The 20,960-nt window shown below is 37.6% G+C and overlaps 1 protein-coding gene across 6 annotated transcripts in view; it reads left to right on the forward strand.

Annotated features, from left to right (window-relative positions):
* The window catches only part of DENND1B (DENN domain containing 1B), a 269,708-nt gene that overhangs the window by 166,303 nt on the left and 82,445 nt on the right, over window positions 1-20,960 (forward strand). For 5 of the 6 annotated variants that reach the window (XM_070384685.1, XM_070384690.1, XM_070384686.1 and 2 more), the window contains 3 exons: window positions 3,563-3,608; window positions 8,160-8,261; window positions 20,310-20,435. In XM_070384685.1, the coding sequence (XP_070240786.1) occupies window positions 3,563-3,608; window positions 8,160-8,261; window positions 20,310-20,435 (274 nt within the window). The remainder of the gene's footprint in view (window positions 1-3,562; window positions 3,609-8,159; window positions 8,262-20,309; window positions 20,436-20,960) is intronic. The other variant, XM_070384689.1, reaches the window with a different exon arrangement.

Raw genomic sequence — 20,960 nt, forward strand, 5'->3', positions numbered from 1 at the left:
GCCCAGTCCCGAGGCAGTCCTGGCCCTTGGAGGTGTGTCTCTGGTATGGGCTAGACTCGGAGGGCCGCAATGCCATCTTGTGACCGTGGGTGAATAGCGCATCTTGGTCGGCTGACGGAGGCTTGCTAACTGGTCGGCTCATCCTTCATGAATCCATCCCTTTGTGGACCTGACATTTAGTAAATGTGCGTTCGCCAAGCTGTGAGTATGTGACATAATGAATAGGACTCAGTTTCCATCCCCTGGGGTCCCCAGACAGGAAGAACTTCCCACGTTCGTGCACAAGTGCATATGGGGAGCCCAGAGGAATACCGTGATGCCATAGGGTTTATGTCCGAGGCTCGTAAAAGAACCCCGATCGGAGCACCCAGGAGAAGTGCCCACCGTCTGCTAGGGTAGGAAACGACACCATCTGTGTTTTCCCCTTCCTCTACCAGTATCGGGGAAATGGGGAGTTTCTGTGTAACAGGTATAAAGTTCAGTTATTCAGCATGATTAAATCCTAGAGATTGGTATAACATTGTGCTTTTACTTAACAGTTACTCTATTGTAGACCTAGACATTTCCGTGGTAGGTGTTGATACACAGAACAGAACACGAAAAGAGTGCTTTAATGTAGGAGGCCTAGAGTGACGTTACCACATGGCCCTAACCTTCTGAGCCCTGAAACGCCCCCGGGGCGCTGAGGCCAGTGCCAGTGTGATTGCTCATTTGGGTGATAATGGTCGAGTCATTGTTTTTATGTTCTCTGTCTATCTGATTCTTCTTCTTTTTTTTTTTTTTGAAAAGAACAGATTTAGCTTCTAAGAGAATAGTTTTTTTTTTTAATGGAAAATTATTTTGTTTAGACTACCCTAGATTAATAGAGTACTGCTGTTACAGTCTACCCCATGGGTGGCCTCCATAAGAAAAACCTAAAAAAGAAAAAAGCTACTACAAAGTAATTATTTTTTATTTTTCAGTAAAGATTAATTGCTACCAAAAAGAGGCTGCAGTCATAATAGAGCCTTCTGTATCCTGTCTTTGCAAAATAATTCCATTGACAGAAAAATCTAGGATAGTTTTACACATAGATGATAAAACATCTGTGTTGCCAAGGATCTTTCCCTGACTTATTAATGCCTTAATCTAATTAGGAGATTTCAGCTAGGGTAGCAAAATTACCTTTCATGAGATTTGGCTGACTTAATATTAGGATGTAGGCAAGTCCAGTTTCATGAGGATGAAATAACTATTGAGTTTAGTGTGTATTCTGAAAAACATCATAATTATTTTAGGAAGGTGTGCTCTAGATTAATAATGTTTGCAGTCCAACACGTGTGTATTTTGGATTTTTCGGAAGTTAGATAAAACTACATAGAGATACCCAGTGATCCCATAGAAAAAAGTTTCTGTTACTTTATGGGTAGAATTCTGTATTGGATTTTTATTCTGACCTAACAGTTTCTGTAAGTTTATTGTTTATGCTTCGAGAGGTAATTAGCTTTCATGAAGCTTTAAAAGTATTATCTAAGGTATATTTGATAGGACTTCAGTTGGTTAGCTATTACTTTTGTCACTGATTTTTTAAAATCTGATGTATCCTGCCCCTCAACATAAGTAACATAGATATAATAATTATTTTTAGAAGGCTTAAATAGTTTGATGAACATTTATTATATTAAAATGTGCTTTGAGATCTGAGATTCCATGGTCTTCCTATATTATGAAACTTGTGGTCAGGTTTCCTAACCTGGGGTGAATTGGAAAATTGTGCAGTAACTTTAATTTGTACTATTTTGTGAAAGTTGCCTGAACCCGGTCGTAGGAGCCCAGAGTAGTTAGAGGCACACATTTTCTGTCTTCTGTGGAGTCCCAGAAGGAATCCCAGTGGTGAGAACTTGGATGGGGAACCAACTAGCCTACTTTTATTTAAACAAAAGTGCAACAGTCCACATTTATTCCTTCTCTCTCCTTTTGAAGGCAGAAAATCTGTTAGATCTTCAGGATATCAAGGCCTATAAACAGTTCTCGACTTTCAGTCAAATGGAATATCCAGAATATCAGATCAATTCCAGATGGCCCATTGCATAGAAGTTTAAAAAAAAAAAAAAGAGAAGGAACAAAGCTACAGAAGACAAAGACAACTGGGAATTAAAATCTAGGACGATATGACCAGACTAATGAGGAGTTAAATAAGAGTTTGAACCGCTCTTACTTTTTGTGAATTCTGGATGTGTGGATGTTAGTGGGAAGCCATTCATAAACAGATTAGGAACTGCTTGAGGTTGCTTTGAAAACTGGATCTGCCAAGGGGCCAGTTTTGTCTAGTTCTCAGTAGCAAAGTGGACATGCCAGACTTTGGCCAGCTCAGTTCTAATAATGACAGGAATGTTTGGAAAATTATGCAGATCCTTAGAAAAAGAATATTATCTGTTTCCATTAACAGAAAAGGTTTGCATTAAGTATCACACAGAGATGTATATAAAAGAAATGCCCAAATGTTTTATTTTAAAACAGCTACTAGCTTGCGTATCTTCTGTCACATTTGTAGGCACTTGTTCGTTTTCATGTTTCCTTGCTAAATAATAAGTTCATTTTGAAATGTCGAGTTGAATAATTTCCTCGCTGTATTTCATGAGAAATATTTCTGAAATTACCAGTAAGTCTTGACTTTGTGTATTATGAGCATCATTTAATGTCTGTATTCTCTGCTAGAATATCAGCCCCACGAGGGAGCGTGCTCTGTCTCTTCTGTTTACTGTGCCCTCACCCCGTGCCAGGTGGTGGTACCTGGGTCTGCTCCAGATACTGCGTTGAAGTAATTAACATCACTCTGAAACTTATTAGAGCAATTAAAAAATTTATTAAAATGATAACTTTAGTATCATTATAGGTTAAATAAATTATATTCATTTAATATTATTACTAAATATAATTTTATATGACAGTTGAAAGTGGGATACAGAAGAATGTATGGAGTTTAAATAAAAGGCACAGGACGTGAGTAGAAAGATAGCAGAGAAGTAGGATAGTGAGAGTGGCGGTGGCGGCGATTATTTATCTTTGCATCTTCGGTTCCCAAACTGTACCTGGCACACAGTAGGTCTCAGTAAACACTTTATGACTGACTGACTCAAAAATTTTGGTGTATGTGTGAAACCATAAATATATATTAATAAAATCATGTAAGAATCTAATTAAATAAAAAAATATACAAATACGTGTGAATAAATTTGATGATTCTTCGAGATATATTTGATAGGAAGTATATGGAAAAGATTCATCTTAGACAATGGGAGACCCTAATATTCTCCTTACATAAAACAAGGTTTTTTAAACATTATTAACTCTTCATTTAATTATAATTCTGTGATTTTATATACATCAACCTTAATTGGAATATATTAGTGGTCTCAGATTAAATTTGAGTTTTCTGAATGGAATAATTTTAACAATCTATCATGTGCTATGTTAGAACCCCCCATTTATCAATGTATTTTTTAAAGCATTCTGAATTACTGTATCACTGTTTCAGTTTTAATGAACTCTGTGAATATATACGTGTGTATTTTTAATTTAGTGCCCCCATGCCGTACCTGATTGGAATACACTCCAGCCTCCTAGAGGTGAGTATCTTTTAGACATGAGATAAATTAATTCGTAAAAGTAATAGTTAAAACAGTTGTGTTTTGAGAGAATATCAGTTGAATAGTACAAGGAAGTAACTAGCTGCATATTTAGAGTATACGTATGTGATCGTTTTCCAAACGGTGATATTGAAATAATCGTATTTAATCAGTATGCACAGTGGCTATTTTCAGTGGCCTGAGACCCCTGAAAGTAGCTTCTGTTTGGTTGCAGTCATGTGTTAAGTTTTAAATACTAAAAACTTAGTCTTTAAACCATCTTGATGATGCTTGAGATCTTTTATATCTATTTCTCTTTCAGAAGATATATTTCTATATTTTTAAAGCAAAAATGTTTGTAATTATGAATCATAAAGGGCAAATTTTTATTTTGCGAACTTCACTATAATCCATTATATCAAAATTTTATCAAAATGTGTTTTAATACACTAATTATGAACTTTTAAATTAGAATATAGCTTTTCAAAAATTTTAATTTTCAGTCCTGTTGGGACTTAAAAATGTGGGGGTTTTTTTAACTGTCATTTCAGAGTGACTTTTGTCATTTGTTATCACTGTAATGGAAAACCTTGACCTTTAAACACCTCAGACTTGAAATCAGTGAGATTTCCAGAGAGGACATCTTATAAGATTAGTTTCTAAAAAGTAAACAAAAGTCTTGGGTTAGTTGCCTGGCATCATTATGCCAGCTGATTTGTTCAATAAATTTCTTTGGCTGGTTGTCCATATTGTACTTTAACCCAGTTTCTGATAAGCAAACTTAGTGAGTTAGATTTGGTTTAATGATTAGTCATCATCGCTGTATCAATCCTCACTTTGCTGATCAAGGAAGATCCTGGGGATTATTTTTAAAACTCCTGAGCATCTTTTGTGGAGAGAGTATGCTTTAACCATTAATAAAGAATACGTCTTAATGAACTATAGTGGGTTTAGTTTCTTTTTAATTTTGAAGCCTGGATCGCAAAGCGTGATAACTCTGTATGTTGTTTATTTTTAGAAAACTTCTTAAAGGCCAAGGTACTTGTAGTGAAAACAAATTGTTTAAGATAAAACATAAATAAGTAGGTATTTAATCTGCTAGTAGAGTGTAGAATATATGACCGGCATTTTATTCATGTAGTTTGATTTCTTGCAAAAATTTAACCATGGTTGGTTGGCATGATTTTTTTTTTTTAAAGTCATCGAATTTGATTTTGATGTTAGTGCACATATCTATTTAACATACCTAACAGAACACATCATTTTTATAATACATTTATTTATGCAAATGAAAAATATTTGAAGTGGTTGTACCTGTTTTATTATTTTGCATAATGATTCTATATCAACTTTTAAAACAAAAAAGCTTTTCCAGAATACTGCAGCAGGTAGTACATGCTTTAACTATTCCATAAAATTTATCACGTTTATTGGACACCCGTTGAGAAAATCATTACCTTTTTAAAGAAACAAATTTAAGAATTTTTTACTCCTTATTGTCTTGGACAAGCAGTCCTTTCTACCTTTCAAATGGCTCTTATCATGAAGTGAGACTGCATGAAGCCACGATTAGATCAGCTGGAATCTCTGCTCCTTTTATACTCTGAACTTATTAAGCTGTCTTTATTTGGCTTTATTTGGTTTATTTGGCTGAATAGTGAATGAGAAACTATACCAGGAACTTCGGGAATGTCTTCAAACCAATTGGGTACCATTGAGTAACTTTCTTCTTAGTCTTTTACCGGGAGACACACATCCTGTATCAGAATTCCATTCTTATATGGCATTATTAGGCAGGTTTATTTTTAGCTAAAATTCTAATCTTTAGTGCTTTTTAAATTTTATTTAAGTGGAATTACAATTAAAATACAAATATATTCACACATTTTACACGTGAAATAGGACTGGCTAATTTTTCGCATTTTGTTTGGCTGCAAATACGACTGATTTTTTTTTCTTGGGGAAGTGTTGAAATATCCTCTTCCCTCTCCATCAAGAAGGTTTCAACACTTTTTATCAGTTTTACAAAGACTTTTAAACCTAATTGTTCAAAGATAGGAACTAAATGACTTTCTAAACCTTTTAAAAATTATTTTTATGTGGTTATAAGTAAAACCTGGCTAGGAATCTCTTTTTAAAATGTTTAAGTTTGCTTCTGAAATGAATGGTTAGGCGCATTTTGTTCCCCCTGAAAACTAGACTTTAGGGATAAAGTCCAGGCAGATTAAGGCCTATTAGTGATTAGGAGTAAGTCCGCAGAAGCTCCCAGTGCAGGGCTTACGTCACTGAATGATTCTAGACAAAGTGTCGACCCAGTTTCACAGCATCGTTTGCTGGCCGCCGCCATGTCCCTCCTGGCGTCTGTGTGCAGGTGTGTGCTGGCCTCACCTGGGATGAGGGCGACGGGCGGGGGACGCCAGCAGACTGGGTGGCTCAGCATCCTGTGTTGTCCTCAAGAAGACTTTCAGCCCGTGTCCTGATAGTATCTTTTTATTTTTGAGGGATAAAAAGCACATTCTCTTTCCACACTTTCTTACTCTTTCCTCACCAAAATAAGTTCATGAATTTTGTGAGACAGAAAAGTATGGGACAGAGGAAGAGATGCCATTTCACAGGCCATCTGACCTTTTATTCTTCTTTAGAAAATAGCAAAAGCTAGGTTTGGAGGGAAATAAAAGAGAAAATACATTAATCTGAATTAAAAAAAAAAAAAAACATTTAAATTGCATACTATCTCCACCCCCTTGTAGAATTGTTCTCACTTTAGAGAGGCTCAGTGTATTGATTTATTGAAATGAACACATTTTCCATTCTTACCGATTGTTCCCTATAACAAATTTTAATGTTCAGCTATTATCAGACTTTTTTAATCTAAGAGAAACTTTGAAAAAAGTATACATTTCATACCAAGACTAATTTCCTTTATTCAGAGTTAAGTGTTAGTGATGTTACAAACATTTTGGGATCTATTTAGATGAACTCACTTCATTCCCTGAAAAAAAGCATCAGGTTTCTGGATTATCTTTACTATTTCTGTTTAAAAGGGCAACTTAGAATTGAAGATGGAAATTAAATTTAAGGTATACTTTTTCCATATAAATGCCATTAATATACACATATTTTTCTTCATAGAATAGGTTATTTTTATAGTTATGCTATAGTTGATTTGTAGATAACTACATATTTACATATGTAAATCTCTTTTACATATACATATACACATGGAAGGGAAGTGAGTTCATAAATATTTGGCACTGATATCACTATTATAAGTGATTCTCTGTTAATTTGTTAGAAATGGCCATCTTCTGAATCTTACTTTAGAATAATTATAGTGTCTTTTACAAGACAGGGCTTCAGAATCATGTGTGCGCTTGAGAATCCATATCCCACATAGACATTATGGCTTTCTTAATTCATAAAAACTCCCTACTTTAGACTTTCATTTTCCTAGCAAATTTAGCATTCTGCCCAGTACACAGATATTTGAAATTCTAAATAGATCGCAGAAATTCCAGTCGTGGCTAACTTAAAAGATTGTCCTGGCCAATTTAATATTTAGGGTGTTTAAATTGAAAAATGGCTGTTATTCTAGAATGTCACTTTTAAAACTATTGCACTGAGATTAATTGGTTGATTGCTAGTTGAACTATGCAATTATGGAATTCTGAGTTGATGGATATATTTCATTAATGTACATATTACTTATTTTCACTAGGGAATAACATTTGCTATCATTTAAATAAGACTAATAGAATTATATGATTTAAGTAGACATATTAGTTTAGATAGGAAAAATAAATTATAAATGTTTCTTTAAGGATACAACTTTAATAGATTTGTGCATGCATTGGGATCATTTGGCCATTTGACTAAGCTTTCAAACAAATATGACAAGTCACATAGTTGATCTGATAGGCTGTTAAATTTGATCCTTTTTATTAATTTCATTGGATAAAGAATACAACAAATTCTGTATTACTGCTGTCATTTTTTCTTATTTAGCTTTCACTTATAAGTCATCATCAACTTATACCAAATTGATACGGAGATAATAGAGGAAATATTTACTAATTTAAAACTTGATTTACTACTTAGTCATATTTATTGTTTTATGTTAACCCTGAAGTACGATTTATGCTAAAAATAGCTCTAGAACTGGCTACAAGTTCCTGTATCATAGGATTGAAATTCAATTGGTAAAATTTAAAGAATATAAATATTTACAGTTTATTATAGCTGTGTGCCTATTTTGTATTTGTTGTAATATCTCTTTGGTAGTTAGATCACATTTAGTTGCTCCTAACTAAATTAATATTTTTAGGTGAGTAAACATTCTATTTTAAGTACTTTTTACTCTTACTATTTTGAATGGTTGTAGATAGACTTTCGCATAAGGCAAAATTGTTTGTATTCTTTCATAGTGTAGAATTTTCCTTTTTTTCTAAGGCCAATGCATTAAAATTAATTTTCTCTACATGTCTAAGCTCATGATAGTTTTGGAAGGAAACTATACTAAGATGTATGTTTATAATTGTGTTTTTTAAACAGAGAGTGAAAAATAAATCACTGGAGGATGTGGTTATGTTAAATGTTGACACAAACACTTTAGAATCACCGTTTAATGACTTGAGCAGCCTTCCAAGCGATGTGGTAAGTGTGGAGGGTGTTTTGTGGTGAACATACGTGTGTGTTTTCTCCTGGACCCTTGAATCACCAGGAGTTGCTTTCCCACTTTTTCTGTCTGAAATAAAAGGGTTGCCTATGTGCATGTGGTGTGAGAGGAAGCAATGTAGAGCCTCAATTTAATATTTTTACCTTTTGGCAGTCGAGGAGATGTCGAATGGAGCATCACATTCCTTATTGTAAGAGCAGGATCGTAATTAAACAGCTCGATGCATTCATTAGGCAGAGTTTCTTTAAGCACAAGTCTCTTCATCTCATCTTAATCATTATATTACAAAGTAGGCATTTCTGTCTGCCTGGTGGCATGTCTTGCAGAAGAATGAGCGAGTTTTTGAAGGCAAGAAGAAGAAGGGGGCCAATTATCGGCTTTTGCTTCCCTGCCACCTGCCAGCGCTTTTCCTTTTAATTAATGAGCTGATGGCACTGGTCAATATAATAAGAAATGCTTGTACAGTTGGGGTCAGAAAATTCTGGCTTTGATCTCCCTCAACTTTCTGAAACATTTATTTGTTTTCTCTAAATTATTTCAGTTTTATTTTTAATCTTTTCTCTCCTGCTGAGGGCCGCAAGAATGAAAACCTACACTGTCATTTGCTCTGGCAGAGCACAGACTGCTTACTTAGGATTCTATTTGTAAATTAAACTGCAAACCCAGTTTGTCATAAAAGACATCTGATCCTTTTGAAATGACGAAAACTGTCTTTTGTCTGTAAAGGCTGATAAATTAAGTGCCAGCTCTCTTTTGGTCTTTGATCTTGCAGAGGTTTGTGTGTGTGTGTGTGTGTGTGTGTGTGCATGTGTGTGTCTGCAGCTTATAATAGGATATATTCTGTATTTTGTGTTAAGTGGTTTTCAGAAATGCATTTTTTTGGCCTTTGTATTACTTAGAACAGGGTACAAATGCAGATTGTACTGCTTCTGTATATATTCTAATGTCTATTTAAAAATACCTATGTAACATAATTCTAATTTAAAGTAACTCCCTTTTAAAAATCCATTTATTCAGCTATATTAAAATTTGGAAATAACCTTCAAAATATTATTTTCAGTAATATTGCAAGTACTTTGAAATCATTATTAGGTTTGAGTTTTTAATTATTTTTTTTTCAAACTCAAAAAATACAATAATACTTGCCTTGATTGCTTTTATGGCTGCTGATAGGAAAAACGTGACTTTAAAGTCAAAATCAGATTATTTATGCCCATAAATAACCTAAAATACTTGCTGACCTTGAAGCAAATTAACTACTTTATCTCACTGTAGTAAAATGTGTGCTATGTATGAATAAATCCAAACCTAGGCCAGTGAAGAATTATATTATCTTTTTAGCTCATTATAACTAGATTGCCTCATTATAAAAATTTTGCAGAAGCTGCTAGAAAGGATTAGAGTTGTTCATTTAGAAATCCATCAAAGTAGTCTTCACTAGATAGGGACATAATTATGAAAATAAAGTCCCAGCTTTTAAGAGTGTTTTCCTTAAGTGCATATAGTCCCCACAGTTAATTCTCTAAGAGAGGATTTTTTTTCCTTTAAATGAGGAAGAATAAGAAAGAGAAAGAGAAGAAATCAGCTTTCTTGTGTTATATTAAAATGTTTATAGTCAGCTCTAGCTGTAGCTGATCATTACTTTGAGGAAAACAGTCTTTAATAGTAATTTTTTGATAGGTGATTCTGTTCAAATTGAGAACTGCTACTTTCCTAGTAGAATTAGTTTGATATTTAAACATTTATTTAAATATGTGAAGTTAAACAATATTCACAAAATGTAAAAACCTAAACATGTACAATGACAGAAGAGATCGTCCCACTGGTTAGTTATAAGCAACAGTTAATTAAACATAACCGAAATAGTAAAGAATATTCATAAAAAGGAACTCTGCAAGACAATGTAGATATAGCTATTGTATCTGTATGGCTGAAATTAAGGACTGCAGACTTAGACAAATTTGAAGAATGAATAACCTGAAATAGTTCTCAGATGGAGCTAGGACTATTTACTGCAAGTGTGAGATGTTCTAAAGTTAAAATCCTTTTCTGAAAATATTTCAGGTGGTTGTTTAATCCATCTCTAATAAATTTAGGTTTTTCATCGGTTTTCCAAAGTAGGAAGGAGTATTTCTTACAGTGGGGAAATATGATAAAGTATCCCATCATACTTCCTTTAGTTGTAAATGTTTTGAGTGAGATGTGTTCAAGTCACAAATGATAGTCCTGAATTGTTTTGTGGCTTAATAAAATATGCTTGAAGCCTGAAGAACATTACTGTTGGTATTGTTTGATAATTTAATAAATTAACTGATATTCAAACGGGGGCCTTTAAAAATCGTTCACCCAGACACTTATACTTAGAGGCTGGACGGCTTTCTATGCATATGCACTTTATTATCGTGTCAGCTTGACCAGTGGTCTTGGCTGTTCAAAGGTCAGTGGTCACAGTTGTCCTGAATTACTAGTTCTTTTTTCCTGTGGACCCTCTGCTGTGTTGCATGCTGTAATCTTCTTAATGGCTTCATTCCAATATTCACACATAATATTTTAGATTTATTGACTGTTAGAAATACTACCATGCCAGTAGCAGTTCCGCTGCTCTTAAGGTATTTAAAATTGGAAGAATAAATCAGGCCAAAGCTTTCAGGAACCCTTTGTTTTCCTTAAGGGAAAGGGAAAAAAAACCCTCTTCCTGTCTTCTGACAAGAACACTTGTTTTTCGATTTCATCATTTCACTATAGATTTGGATCATTAAAAGAAGAAAAACAAATTTTATTGGGAGTGATTTTAACGATATTGATAATTACATGGAATAACTTTTAAAAGCAGTCGACCCATTAAAATATACTTCTGTAGTTTTTGTCTACAAATACATTGTCATTTTGTTTTTTTTAGTGGCTGTGCCAGATATAGGTACCTTCAAACATATGTCATTTGAGTGTTTTGAAATAAAAGAATAAATTTTATGGCTGTGTAACAATATTAGTTGCAGTTACTGTTATTGTGATATGTTTTTAAGTGGGGGCAGAAAAAGCCAGTCTGTATTAAATATAACATTTGAAATCTCAAATGAGTTCATTTTAATTTAAGAAAATGCACCATTGAGACCTCCTTCATTGCAAATACATACATTATACAAATTTAGTTTTGATTATATAATAATTTAAAATATTTCTAGAGTATTAGTACTCATTTAAATTATCATCCTTAACATTTTTGAAAAGTAAGAATTTGAAAAGTAAGGAGAATTGTTACTGTTTCAAAAATGAATAGGATATCCCACTTGTGGGAAAATTAAGCTAATTCGAATTATAATGAGATATAGGAAATCTGTCTTTATGTGCATATTTAGTTAAAACAATTATAAACTAACTCTTATAGAAGAAAGCTGCTTAGAATTGACATCTGAAAAAGTCACATGCATTAGAATATTCATTACTTAGGAAAGCAAATTTTGACCTGTGTGGCATAACTGTCTTTAAATAATTTCAACTTACTAGATTGTGAAAAATAATATAGTCTGAGGCAGGTCAAAATACTGACCTCTGTGCTAGAGGAGAGGGTGAAGGCACGGAACTGTACTGTTTCTGGTGTGGCTGGAGCTTTATTTCTTACAAGTTGGTTCTCAGACTTTACGGCCCAAACACTAGCGCGTGGTCCCTCTAGTTTGAACGCGGTATACAGGGTACTGAGTACCTCTTGTTGATGTAGAAGCCCACTCTCCATTCTAATCTTGTTAAAGAAATACCATTATGACTTATTTCACTTAAATTAGGATTGTCAGCACTGTTTTAAAAACTCATTTTCATGTTCTGGGTAATGCTATTGGAAAATGATTTTCCGTTTTCTGTTCCAAGGTTGTGTAGAAAGCGCAGTTTGCACGGAAGCATTGTTGCACCCTTCACGTAGGCCAGTGTGTTACAGGATGGTGACATTCAGTGTGAAGCGTATTTAATTATTAAAACGTTGAAAAGGCCTTATTATAAAACAGAGTCCTCCAAAGCGTGGTGCGTCTGAGACTTTCAAGTATCACACCGAGGACTAGGTTAATGGTTTTACCATGACGTGAACAGGAAAGACACAAATTGCTCCGATTAACTAAAAATCACTACAAGCCTAAAAAACTAAAGGAAAAAAACCCAAACTCTAACTAAAATTTTTAGATCATCTAAATTCAAGTGAGTTAATTCATTTGGGAATATGTTTGGGAAAGAATTGGCTTTCTTGGAGAATTTTTAAAAGTCAGTTTAAATGCAAGTATATAAATAAATTTAACTCTTAACCAACTGTACAAGTAGGTCAGTAAATATGTTTAATTCACTGGATATTTCCTCTAATCTAACATGAAGGTTTAATATGTTAAATTGTCATAATATATGTTATAAAGAAAAAAAAGAGGCCCCAGAGAATATTCGATTAGTTCCAGGTTCGCCAGTGCTCTGCTGTAATCCTTATTCGCGTTTAGCAGTGACCGAAGCCCCAGCAGACCTCTCACGTGTCCAGATGAGAAAGATAACAGTTTGACTTGGGTTCTAGAGTGATCTCGAGGACGTTGTTTTGTTTAATAGGGTAGACTCCAGGAGACACCCCTGTCCAGCTAGTGGACCAGGCACCGGGGCATCGCCCCTCCTCGCAGCCCCGGGCAGCGGGCAGTGTAGGCACCCAGTCAGCGGTCCTGGGAGAGAACCGAGGTTGCGTTTCTTCCGCCCTTTGGAGCGGACGTTGCTGTTCAAGTCCCTGTTTAGAGTTGCTTCCTAGAACGCGCTCTAAGGGTGTTTCCGTCTGACTCCCACAGTAATGACAGGGAGAAGCCTGGAAGCAGGTTTAATCTCTTCCTCTGTGGCTCGAGGGCTGCCGTGTGTCTCCTGGCCCTGGAGAAGCAGGGCGTGGTGGCAGGCACCGGGCTCCTGCCCCAACTTCGGCTGTCACGGGGGCTCCCTTTTCTTCTCAATAGTTATTTTCAGAGATGAGACTGTTTACGAAGGTTTTTTTTTTTTTGGTCTGTGAGTATGAACAGATCCTGCTGTGTTTTCCTACTGTTTTCTCAGTGTATATATTTTTTAATAAACTTTCAGTACCAAAGCATAATAAAACAAAAATTAAAAATGCAAAATCTTAATTAACTGGGCTTCAGGCATTTAAAAGATCTTCACTGGTTTCTCTTGGCTGCACCAGAGAATCAGTCCAGCCCTGCTCTGTCCCTCCCTCCATGTCTCTGTACATTTGCCATTTGAAAGTTGATTTATAATTTGTTACTTTTAGTGATTTTTTTCAGTGCTCATGAGTTTCCTTGGTTTTCTCATGGCTTTTCATTTCCGTCTAAATTAGCTAGCCTTTCTCCTAATACCTTTTCTCCTCCTGTGTCATCTTAAAAGTTCCCTTCTCTTTCTTCTTGCTGCCTCTCTGTGTGTGTGTGTGTTTATGTATTTAATGTAAAGACCTTGATTTTGGTTTTAAAATAATTGAAAAATTCTGTGTGTGTGTTTAAGTTCTTGAGTTTTCCATATTCAAGAGACTTTTTGTGCACACGATGTTGTGAGCACTCTCATGATAGGGGTTCCCAGATCCTGCTGACGGGATGACAACTTGGTGGCCTTCTCAGTGAATTCTGGTCCCTGGATCCTGGGCCCCGTCACAGACACTCTGTTCACTCAACTAGAGAAGTTAGGATGAAGTGCGCTTGGACAGGTTGTTGATTTGTTCATTCTCTCATTCAAATACTGATGAGGCACCAACTATATGCCGCACTGGGAGCGGAGAGGACGAGAAGATGTACACTCTGCAGTCCTGAAGCTCACGTTCCATCAGCTGAACACAAGCCCTGGCCACACCAGGTCACAGTGGTGCAGGGAGATGGCTGGCTAACCCAGCTAGGTTATCCAGGCCCCTAATCCTTAGGTAATCCTAAGCCCCTCGGAGCTTAGGGTTTCTGCTACCAAAGAGAGAGTGAGAGCTCAGTGAGATGCTGGTGGACTGACAGCACCTCCGCTGTAAGAGAGCCCAAGTGAAATAGCTGTAGTCAAGCCAAGAGGCCACTGTTACCTGCCTGTAAACTCACATATGCCTTATGTGGTTCAACTCGAGGACGTCAGTACGTCTGTGCAGAACTGGCCTGAATGGTGGGTGTGAGGAAGCCACACACAGTGGGAGGAGGAGGGATAAGCGTATGCAGAGGTTCTGCTGTTGGCAAATTCAGGAAGGGAGAGAAGCCCTGTGTAGCTGTGGTGAGACGCACAGAAGCGAGAGTTACACACGATGAGGTGGTAGAGATACAGCAGGAGTGAGAGCATGAGGTCACTGGTTCTTGTTCAGGACTCCAGGCTTTACTGGGCCTTTACTGGAGGTCCATAGCAGAGGAACAATCGTGCAGGCCACATAGGCTTGTAAAAACGCCATCTCCAGCGCTAGGTCCTGAAGGTCCCTGGGTCTGACGAAGCAGAATGAAGCAGGAAGATGGGTTGAGAGACCATTTGCAGTGGTCCAGGCGAGAGATGATCGCTGCTTGAACTTGATAGTGGCAGGGATTTGGAGCAAGGTGGACAGATTTGAGATCCATATCGGAGGTCAGATGGCTGGGGCTCGGTGACGTGGTGTGCTGCTCATGGAAGACAAGGGTGCAGTGTCGAGAGGGCCTCCGAGGGTACTTTCTCACCTCCTGGATCTCGGAAGTGACATTGCTGTTGAGACCCTGGCATGACGCTGGACTTGAGAAGGAGTAAGAGCGGTCTTGGTTGTCTTCGTTTTACGATCCCTCTGAAGGGAAAGCAGTTGTAGATGACACCATATTTTAGGTTCCGATAGGTAATTTAAGCATTCAAAGAAACTGTCACGATGCCCTCTGCCAGTGTATCATGTGTTTTTCATTTAACAAATGTTAAAGGTTAGTGTTTTAATCCTTAAATAGAAGCATGTTAGAAAATTAAGACAAAAGGGTTCATTTTATTGCCTAAGAAACTGAACGTTAGAAGGATTAAAGTGTAGGGATTTAATTTTGAGTTCATACAATGACCATAAGATGTTTCAGGGAAGAATAAAGAAGATTTTAACTTTGTAACTTTTTTTTAAAGCAAGATATCCTTTGAAGCATTAGCCCTTCTGAATGTATATAGTTTCTGGAGTAGAGTTCAATTAGGAATATGGATACTTAAAGATATCACAGCGCCCTGTCAGGACACATGGTTTATCCCAATATTATTCCTGAACGTTTGTGTCTACCTTCTGTTCTTTACCCTGATGTTTCTCTTTGTGATCCTAAGAAATGAAATGAAAATTAGTGGGTTATAGTGGTTGATTTATTTTTCCTGAGAAGCCACATCTGAAAGTCAAGTTAAGAGAGAAACCTGTCACTTCCTTGAAAAATCTCAGCTCCTCTATGTCACCTCCCTTCCTGATCCCCGGTTAGCATCATTGTTTCACCGCTCAGACCACGTGCATGTGGCTTGCACTCTTAATTTATGCTGTTTTTTGTGTTTACTCGTGTAATTCCCTCCTTTTACTCATAGTCACTTAGTGCTAAGAGGGCAAGGGTGAGAATTGGAAATATTATTCACGTTGCAGTGAACTCTGACTATGCTTAGACCCAGGCTGTAATTCTGGCTGCTCGGAAGCCTGGATGCTCACTGTAGGAAAGGAATTTGAACACTTGATAAGAGCAGTGAAATTATGTTTATTCTGAAGTTTTTTCACATTTTTTGGGGGAGGAGGGTCTAGTATGATACCTAATTAGACTTAATTTATATACAGACTAAATATGTCAAAGTAAAACATCAGTTTTGAAGTCATCCTCAGCCATCAAACATTGCAGCTTACTTTCTTAAGAATAAAAAGAGAAAACAGTGGATGCTTTTTCAGGAGGCCATGATAGGATTTTGTGATAATAGCTGTGTTACCAAAGTTTCAGGTGCTTTGCTGAATTCAGTTACATGTGAGTATAAGCTTTAGGATATCATGGAGAGATGTACATTTATGTCAAAACTAAACTTAGAAGTTTGGGAATTAAGCAGAAAATGCTATTTCCCAGACCAGGTATTTTAAAAGTGCAGAAGATACATCACCTTTTCTTTTTTAAAATTAAATATATATATTAAAATTTGCTCACAGCTACTTAGCCCTACAAAGGGCAGTGGTAACTGGTGATAACTTACTCCCATGGTTTACAGTACAGAAAAATAACTAGGTTGACAGTCATTTTATATTAAAGTAGTATCCTCGTATCTGAAGCTGACTGTTAAAAAACGTTTCATTTTTACAGGTTGTTTCTGAGCTCTCACGGGTGCACATAGAAACACTTAACTCATTGCCCCTCTGGTCTGAGAAACTGGGACCACCACCCGTCTGCTGACAGTCGAGGCTCACCTCGAGTAGGTCAAGGAAGAGCTCTTCATGCGCAGTTTGTAAAGGTCAAATAATGTAGAAATAGGCGAAGGAGAACCTTAACCATATTTCTTGCAAGGCAGTTTTTTTTAGTCTCGCACGTCTGTATGAAATTGTGTGAATAGTATGTTCAACACGAATAGTCTGTTCATGTAAAAAAGCACCGTCCACAGTGGAAACATAAAGTAGGCCACATTGGCAGTTAAAAATTTCTAGCAACCATGCTAAAAAGCAAAAAGAAATAGCTGCAATGAATTTTAACGTTTTATTTAACCCAGTATATTCAAAATACTGTTTCAGCATGTAATCAATAAAAATTATTAATGAGGTATTTTATTCTTTTTGTGATACTAAGTCTTCAAAATCCAATGTTTTTTTTTTTTTTTTTTTTAAACTAGCCGCAGCTCTCAGTTTGGGCTGGTCACATTTCAGGTACTCCTGTGTCTAGTGGCTACCCTATCCGAAGTTCTAGAGCAAGTATTTTCTTCTTTGCTATATTCTATAGGAGCCTGGTAGGCTGCAGTCCATGGGGTTGCTAAGAGTCAGACATGACTGAGCGACTTCCCTTTCACTTTTCACTTTCATGCATTGGAAAAGGAAATGGCAACCCACTCCAGTGTTCTTGCCTGGAGAATCCCAGGAGGGGGAGCCTGGTGGGCTGCCATCTGTGGGGTCACACAGAGTCGGACAGGACTGAAGCGACTTAGCAGCAGCAGCAGCATAGACCTCTTGATGGAATTCAGGAACTGACACTGACTAATTTTGGAAGTTACATAGTTACTATTTCGTTTAGGAAGGGTTTGTGGCAATGTGATTAATAACCCTGGGAGACTTGCTTGGCCCTTACATAGTTGAGGACTTGGGGTGGTAAAGGCTGAGCAGTGGCCTGACTTGCTTCCAGGTTCTGCCGGCACAGTGTCATGATCATCCAAAGATTCTTGATTTGTGGAGAGCTGAGTCGTCACTTTCAGGCTTCTTTCTTTGTTTTTTCTTTAAGGCATTTGCACCATATACTTTATAACCCGTACAGCAGCCCACCAGCTATGGATTGTTTTTTTTTTTTTTTTTAAGATTTTTGTGTTTATTTTTGTCTGCACTAGGTCTTCGTGCTGTGCGGGCTTTCTCGAGTTGCAAGGAGCTGGGGCTCCTCTCTCATTGCGGTGTGCAGGCTTCTCATGGCGGTGGCTTGTCTGGTGGTGTTGCACGGGCTTAGTTGCTCCTTGGCACATGGGATCTTCCCGGATCAGGGATTGAGCCTGTGTCCCCTGCGTTGGCAGGTGGATTCTTAACCACTGGACGCCCAGGGAAGCCCCACCTGCAGGTTTTGTAGGAAATACATCTTGAGGAATTCACTTTTGGAAAGATACAAGGTATGACGTGTAATTTTTTTTTGTAAAGTAAACATAACCCAACTTTATTTTTATAATACTTCGGAAGACTAGAATGCTATTCTCTGCATGATAAGCCTTTCTAGGGGGCATTAATGAAATACACGTGTTGATTTCATCCCCATTGTTTTCTTTTAAAAAGGCATTTGGAACTTAACACTGTAACTGTCTTCAGAATATAGGACATTAAGTCAGAGGTCTGTTTTTGCATCCTTCAGCTGTATTTATTTTTGAATATGTGGGTTACCTAAAAATGTGCATTTATTGAGGTTAGATTTTAATAATAACAACTTCTTAAATGAATCTGGGTTTATTCACTTTGTGGACTAAGTGAATTAGGTTCTAAACTTTTATCTGGATCTGTGGCGCCTGGATATAAATTGAGAAGATCACAGCTGTGGGGAAAGACCTATACTGCAAAGGCCTTTCTGCATAGATGATGAGCATCCTAACTCAGTAATTTTTTCAAAACTGTGGTTATAATTGGACCCAGTGGGGGTCTGTGTCTTTGATCACATCACAGTGGCTGTGACTTTACACTGGAAAATGTCACTCCTGTGAAGGTTTATCACCTGTAGAGCTGGTCCTGCCTCTGATGCTGTGTTCATTTCTCATTAGCATTATTCAAAGTTTGGTTGTTAATTAGGTTGACACTTCAGTTACAATCATCATTCACAGGAGCAGTCAGGACTGCTTGTATAAAGAAATGTAAATACTCCTTGCACATATATGTGAAGGAGGAGCAGCATGGTTAATCTGGTAGTATCTGTCGTAAGGATGAGAATATGCTCTGGTAAGGGAGCAGGCCAACTCGTCCCATCAGTTTTTTCCTAAGGAAACAGGATTGCTACGAGACCTCGTGTTCCCAGGTAGAGCATTGCTGAGGAATGTATACGAGCTACGAGACCTCGTGTTCCCAGGTAGAGCATTGCTAAGGAATGTATACGAGCTACGAGACCTCGTGTTCCCAGGTAGAGCATTGCTGAGGAGTGTATACGAGCACCACTAGCACTTTTTAAGTGTACAGAGTGAGGTTTTATGTGGGAAGGAGTGGGTCAGGTGAACTGGAGGCATGGGAACAGACATATCACGTCCTCTTTAGAAAATAAGTACACATCAGCAATGTGATTGTGGAGTTGGTGGTTTGCTCACTAAGTCACGTCCGACTCTTGAGACCCAGGCTGTAGCCCACCAGGCTCCTCTGTCCATGGGATTTCCCAGACTAGAATACTGAAGCAAGTTGCCATATCCTCCTCCAGGGGATTTTTCCCAACCTAGGGATTGAACCCCTGTCTCCTGCATTGGCAGGCAGGTTCTTTACCACTGAGCCACCTGGGAAGCCCCAAAATATTAATACACAGGACCTGAAATTAAAGAATGCAAGTGTATGGAAAATTGTAGCAAACATAGGTGGCTTTTAAAAGTATGCAGATTTCTAGATCATACATCTTCCTTTGATTTAGAAAGATTATTAGTGGGATAACTGGTTCATAAGGCAATAACGTTGAACTCGAATCCTGCAAGTGGTGGTGGGAAAAACTGGACAGAACTGGGTTGAGGTCTCAGTTTCGCCTCTTGGTTGCCAAATATTAAGGACAAGTCAGTCCACACATTCGAGCCCCTGTTTGTTCGTTCATGAACGGTAACATGAGTACTTGGCATGGAAGACTATTCACATCAGATGGGACAGCCAGTGTCTAACGAGCGTAACAGAATTCCCAACTCATGCTTAGATTCTCAGTAACCTTAACTCCCTTCCCGCTTTCTATCTAATAATGCTGAAAACTACTCAACAAGTGACTGGAAAATTATATGTACAGGTGAGGCTTCCAAAAATAAAATTAAACAGCCAGTGATCCTGGAGGGCCTGGAAACAAGTAACCTTCCATAGCAGAAACAAAACACTCCCCAACCAGCTCCATCTCCAAACAAGTAGACACATGTTGTAATGGCTAAACATCTGCAGGAAAGTGGCTCACAAGCAGTTTACTGTAAAATAATTAAAGCTTATTTATGTCAGGAGGCCTTGGGAATAAAAAAGGAGTGCACAGGCCAATTTGCATTAGCACGTTACCGCGGGCCCCTGCTTCCCTTTCAGTTAACAGGCCAGCAGGTGCTGCCCGCGGTCAGGACAATAAGCGGCGGCGAGGAGGAGGCGGCCGGGCTGACCCTTGGACGCTGCGGCCTGCCTGCAGGTCGGCTCGTCCCTCGCAGTACCAATTTCTGAGGTGTGAATGTAACGATTCCTCTCTGTCACGCAGGTCTCGGCCCTGAAAAATAAACTGAAGAAGCAGTCCACAGCTACAGGGGATGGAGTAGCCAGGGCCTTCCTCAGGGCACAGGCGGCTTTGTTTGGATCCTACAGAGATGCTCTGAGATACAAACCTGTAAGCGTTTCCCTTCATCACTGTTTTAATTTGCTCTTGGGTGGTTCTTTGAAATGGGGCAGGGAATGAAACCCTTGAATACCCCCCACCCTAAAATGTTTCATAAAAGGTTTTCAGAAATCTAAAGGAATATGCTGTAAACATGGTGTTCCTTCTCCAGGTTCTTGACCTTTTGGCTTTCGCTCTTTCAGGCAGTAACCCTTTAGTTAAGTGTTTCCCACATTCTCTTGCAGATGCACCTTGTTGCTTACTATCTGAAATTGGAATTCTCATGTCTTAACTAATGAACTGTGTTAATGCGTTTTAGAGTGACTACCCAGTCTTGCTAAGAGTACTAAGAAATTGACCAGACAGTTGGGTTTACTAGTTTAGAAATGTCAAGTACAATGTGAAGGTTTAAATGGGTTAGAACCTGGACATTTTGCAATATTTAGGAATTTATTGTTTTCCTAAAGCATAACACTCTCTAAGTGGGCTTCTCTGTTTAACATATCTTAGCCCACTTTGCTGTTTCCTTTTTAATAC

The sequence above is a fragment of the Bos mutus genome, chromosome 16 (genome assembly GCF_027580195.1).
Source record: "Bos mutus isolate GX-2022 chromosome 16, NWIPB_WYAK_1.1, whole genome shotgun sequence".
Taxonomy (NCBI): domain Eukaryota; kingdom Metazoa; phylum Chordata; class Mammalia; order Artiodactyla; family Bovidae; genus Bos; species Bos mutus.